Source organism: Punica granatum, chromosome 3, assembly GCF_007655135.1.
Source record: "Punica granatum isolate Tunisia-2019 chromosome 3, ASM765513v2, whole genome shotgun sequence".
Taxonomy (NCBI): domain Eukaryota; kingdom Viridiplantae; phylum Streptophyta; class Magnoliopsida; order Myrtales; family Lythraceae; genus Punica; species Punica granatum.
Window position 1 is genome coordinate 36,620,041 of NC_045129.1, and position 5,718 is coordinate 36,625,758.

Consider the following 5,718-nt stretch of genomic DNA (forward strand, 5'->3'; position numbering starts at 1 on the left):
TCAACTAATAACAAATTTTCTTTTCAGTGAAAACTAAAAATTTTCAATTATCCCATAAAACAAAAAAAAAATTTGGTTCAGCTGCACTTTAGTTTTGAGATATTAAATTTTAAAATTCAGTTGTTTTCTTTTGCCTAGTAAAACCAAAAGTCATGCCAAAACATTGTTACGTACAGTTTGCTCCTCGGATTCTTCATCTCAACTGTCAATCCACATGTGATTCAGTTTAAGTACGTATACACATGAAAATGACACACACATATATACATATACACGTAGACCCGGCGACTAGCTTACGACGAATTTGCAATCCTACCAAATGAAACAACAGTTTTCTTCTAGCAATCTAAAATTACATTTCATCTTTCAGTAAGACATTGCTTATTTAATAGAATAGAAATATTTGTTATTAAGGAGATATCTACAGATCTATTACACTAAAAGATTTCTTTTACAAAAATATTTTATTCTTAAAAATTAATAACAGTAAGAAAGAAGTACATTAGAGTTGATGCTTTTTCCTTATGTGCCTGCATTATTTAGGGCCGTTTGGATTCAGAGTTAAAGTTACTTTGATTTTGATTTTGATTTTAATTGTGGAAAAGAACAAATGAGATGTGATTATAAATTTGACTTGGAAAACATGTATTTTTGTTGTGTGGTGTGTTGAGTTAAAGTTAAAGTTAAAATTTTTGAATTGGAAAATGTGTATTTTTGTTGTGTAGTGTGTTGAGTTAAAATTAAAGTTAAAATCAATTGTCTTTGAATCCAAACGGCCCTTATATATTTGTATATTTATACTTTTTTATTCCATATCAAAAAATTAAAGGTCTAAATATCATTTACACAACCAATGATGGTTGGTTCAACGAGTTCAACGTTTGTTTCCCTTAAGTAAGATGTCAGTTTCGAATCTTGTAAATAGAGAAAACTTTTGATTATGAGAGTTTTATCCCTTAGTGTGCCAATCTGACTCGAATTTGATTAGTCGGGGCCCGTTAAGCTTCCGAATAACGGGGTATACACCCAAAAAAATTATCATTTACACATAAGAGTGATCATAGGATCTCCATTGATCCCGTAATTGGTGATTAGATGTACCCCATGCACTGCATTTTTAAATAAGAACTGCATAGGAAAGAAATTTGTACTTATTATGATTAAAATAACAATAATAATTATATATTATCATTATAGAAATGACATATGAGTCAATGAACTTGCTACAAGGTTTCAGGAAGAGGTCCCACGGAGCTAAAAGCTAGCTAGCTCTCACTTAGAAACACTCTTGTTCTTTTTGGCCTATATATATTGACCAAACCCTAAAAAAGGCTAGAACTGATGAGGGTAATGGAATAGGAGGAGGAGGAGGAGGAGGAGGAGGAGGAGGAAACATAATTAAGGTGGTAATTTATTTATTATTTATTTATTACATAAGTAAGCTCCTTATAATAGCTGCCTGATCACTATCAGTATCCGGTGAAGCCAGCAGCTCCGATAATCTCTCGCTCAGGTCGTCCACCTCTCTGTGTAAGCTCCGTATGTAATTGCAAGTCTCCTGCAACACTTTCGACGCGGACACCTGCATGTCCCGAACCACGCCATTCAAAATGTGATCAGGTATACATGTACAATATTATAGTCGCTAATTTAACGTTGAACAATCGCATGCCCTTTTTCGTCCCGTATTGCCCCACTCGAAACTTATTAACCGCAGTGAAACCCGGTAAAAAAGACATTATTAATTAATGAATGAGACGTGGATATATATATATATATACACATATATATTATATGTTGGGTGAAGTAAATATATTAACATATATTCCTTCCAAGTACACATATAGAAGGACCTCAAAGGGAATTAATTTAATAGACTAAGGGGAACAAGCTGAGTCCCACACCTCAAGTTGGGGATAGAATGCACCAAAAGGAATTAAATGAGGCAACATGAGAAGAGCATTCACCGGCCGCTTCATATTGACAAACACATTATCTCTTTCCTATGCCCCCGGAAACAAAGGATGGCCACATAAAAAAAAAATCTTGACCCCCATTCGAATGAAAATACGAGGAAAAATGAAACAAAATATAACTAATTAAATCGATGGCAAGTAATAAAAGTTCATCAGATTTTGGTATAGTTATTTGAATATATATGCATGTATGTCTATATACCTTATCGGAGCGCGTGTTGCGAATCTCAGGAACGAGCCGCTGCAACTTGGACACGAGGTCGGTGATCTGATCTTCAGTGATTCTCGAACCTCCCGACTGCCTGGAACGGGATCTCCTGCTGGACATTTTAAAGGAGGAAGGGGAGGAACACAAGACCGGATGGAATATATATAAATAGTTTGTGGAGAAGAGAGAGAGAGAGAGAGATGTGTTGTTCAGTGTCAGAGAGAGAGAGAGAGAGAGAGAGAGAGAGGGGGGCTTGGCTTGAACTTAGAGGGTATGGTGTGTGAGGGTTTGGTCTAGAAGATGGACAAGGGCTGGCTTTTAAAGGGGAGAGGAAATAGAAACTGTAGATGGAAATATATTTTGTTTATGTTATGGACAGGGAGATAAGGGCAGCCATGCAAAGATATGAACTCAGTGAGAGAGAGAAAGATAGAGAGAGAGAGAGAGAGAGAGAGAGAGAGAGAGAGAGAGAGAGAAAGGGGAGGTGTTGGGCTTGAAGAAGACAAGTGCATGGGATAAAGCAGTGGGCTATACTTGTCTTTAAATAGGGGGTGAGAAAAATCACAACTATTGACTCGGGTTACGCAGTTCGCGTAGCGACAGATACATTCAATCACAGTTAAGAATTCTCCGACTGTTCATATTTATATTCAATTGTCGACGTCATTTCTCTAACTATTCATATCATGTGAGTTCAACGTATTTTAACTTATACTAGTTAGAGGCTCTACGAGAATCATGAAGTGGCTCCCTTACCCTAGGCTAAGTCTCCAATTTCTCTCAAAGATTTTCTTGCCGCATGCCTCTACTATATGGGAGAAGATTTGATGCAGGACTGGAGTATATTTACCTTCATGATAAGAAATTCTAGCAGTGTAGTTCAAGTCAAAGTAAATGATTCGATGACCGTAATGATCATAAAACTAACGATATGGTTTCTCATTGTTACAGAGTGTGTCGTACATGACCGCAATGAAATTACCGGCTGTGTGATAGGACTGCCCTTTTCTCGAGTCGGCCATGACGTACACAATACCGGTCGACACGTAAAGCAGGTCGGGGTGGGGGAGCGAGAGGACAACAATGTCCTTCTCAAGATGTCTCCAAAGAGGGGAAAGGGATCAAGTGGGATAACAGAAATGTGCTGGTTTATCAACCAACGACGGGGGCCTCTGTGTGTCAGTTTCACCATGCATCCCCATGTTCGCCATCCTCTACCTTAATTACTTTCTCCCACCCCGCCATTGTCACCTCCCTGAGCACAACATTTTTCTATTAATAATAAAATATTTAATTATTATTATAAAAATAATGATAATAATTCTAATCACATCACTCCGGCCTTCAATCCCAAAACCCTTTTAATTTTTATCTCTTTTCTTTTATTATATCCTCATTGATTTGTTGTATTATTTTTTCATTTACAAAAGAAGCCCAAGAGTCTAGTAGTTTGTTGTACTATCTATATGTTCATTATCTTAGTTAGTTACCGTTCAATGAGTCGTCAGTTCAACATACAAGCTCTCCTCCAATCACTAGTAGGTTTCTCATGCAAGTGCTTTTAACTTAGGTCTCAATTCGAATCCAAAACGCAGGAATTGGGAGCATTGGATCGAAGTATCCACATGATCATCGCCTATGGTCCTCGCTCGACCTTCCACCTCTATGTTGGTGCCGGCCGGTCCGCTTGCCTGCCCATCAAGGAGGCGGCAGTCATCGGGGATTTTGGGAAAAGGAGATTGAGCCAAAACACGTCTAGATGTTGAGGGGGAGCTGTCAATGATCTGACTCTTAATCTACCATGAATTCTATATGATCTTTCTGGAGTAGGGGCTCAGTCCGTGAGCTGTGATGAATTCGTACTTCTTAACAATAAAAAAAGAAAAAAAATGTCTTCTCTTGAGCGCAGACTATCTCTCTGTGGATACGATCGATCGATCTACTGGTGCTTGCTGATCAGATATTAATTGATTGAATAAATTGATCTTCTTGCAAGATAGATTTTTTATAATTATTTTATTTAAATAATGGAGGGAACGGGGAGAATTTTTTAATTACTTTTGTTTCTCAATGTGGGGAAAATATAACATGTTAATCCCTAAACTTTGGTGCATTTAATAAGTACTCCCAAGTCGAGGTTGATGATCTCTAGCAGCGCCAAGTCCTGCAGTTTTACTATCAGTTGAGCTAGGGCTCAGGGCTGTAGACGCGGACACCAGCAACTTATTTGGATCGCAGGTTAGGTGACCAGTCGAACTTCTATTGTACAACAGCCAATCACCGAACATCTTGAGATTAATTCTCATTCTCCTTGTCAATTGAATTCAGTTCTGAAAGAACTACCAATTATAATCTATAAGCTTTCGCAATAGCATTTCTTGGGGGACCTCGTATAATTTCGTCGATAATATTATATTTTAGGGAGGTTCGCTTTCGAGCTTGAAAGTTAAGGGAGTGAAAGTAAAAGGAAACAAATTAAAGCGGGGGACTGACAGGGAAATTTTTGCCCAATTAAGCAGTGTATTTAAATGTTTCAGATTTTTTTTTCGGTTACAATAGAAGGCTTATGGCCTAATATAAGGAAATGAAAAGAAAATTTAAATAAAGGGACACGTGTAGTTTCACTGATGAGAATCGAATCCGGGACCTCTAAATTATTCGGTGATAATGTTAGCCACTGCACTACACCCCTTGTTTTTAATTTTTCAGATTTAGATATGCGTGTGTTTCTCATGGGAAGTGGATCTCGGTGAAATCGAAAATGTCGGGCTGCATGGCCGCACGTGACGGTGATGTTAATGTCTTTCCGGCGAGATTCCTGGGTGATTTAAGTCAGAGGCCAGCCCAGGTCGTCGAAGATGATCAGTGTTGACTACTACTAGTGATTTTTTTTATATCATGGTATTCAAAAGTTTAATAGGTCATGACTAATTCAGTTCAAATCGATCGACTTACTGACCGATAAAATTAAGGCCATGTTTGAATTCGGGAACAAAAAAAAATTTAATTTTAACTTTAACTTTAACTCAACACACTACACAACAAAAACACACATTTTCCAAGTCAAAAATTTTAACTTTAACTTAACACATTATACAACAAAAACACACGTTTCCCAAGTCAAATTTATAATCACATCTCATTTGTCATTTTCCACAATCAAAATCAAAATCAAAATCAAAATTACTTCAACTCTAAATCCAAACGTACCTCAATTAATTAAGCTGTTACTTTATATATATATATATATATATTTGTGTGTATATATGTAAAATCTAAGATTGCTACAAACAACAGTGCCACCCTTATCTATATGAAGCTGTCCGAATTTCACGAGTCAATGATAACAATAGCGGTCGCATGCAGTTAGCAGCGAAAACGATAAACACTCGTCTTTGGATTCAGTATCAGAAAATATTTTTGCGACCTTTCTGGTTATTGATCGACCATTTCATAAGGTTAACCCTCCTAAATCTTTAGACACCCCTTCACTGTGAAGGGACCGGGGTAATTTGATTGATGGAAGGCATAAAT

General features: G+C 37.2%; 1 protein-coding gene across 1 annotated transcript; it reads right to left on the reverse strand.

The window, feature by feature from the left end:
• Positions 1-1,157: 1,157 nt before the first annotated feature.
• On the reverse strand, positions 1,158-2,669 carry LOC116199951 (transcription factor PRE6-like). The gene is made up of 2 exons (XM_031530545.1): positions 2,179-2,669; positions 1,158-1,582 (listed from the first exon to the last, which is right to left on the reverse strand). The coding sequence occupies exons 1-2, from the start codon at positions 2,302-2,304 to the stop codon at positions 1,430-1,432; spliced, it is 279 nt and encodes a 92-aa protein (XP_031386405.1). The 5' UTR covers positions 2,305-2,669; the 3' UTR covers positions 1,158-1,429.
• Positions 2,670-5,718: the final 3,049 nt, after the last annotated feature.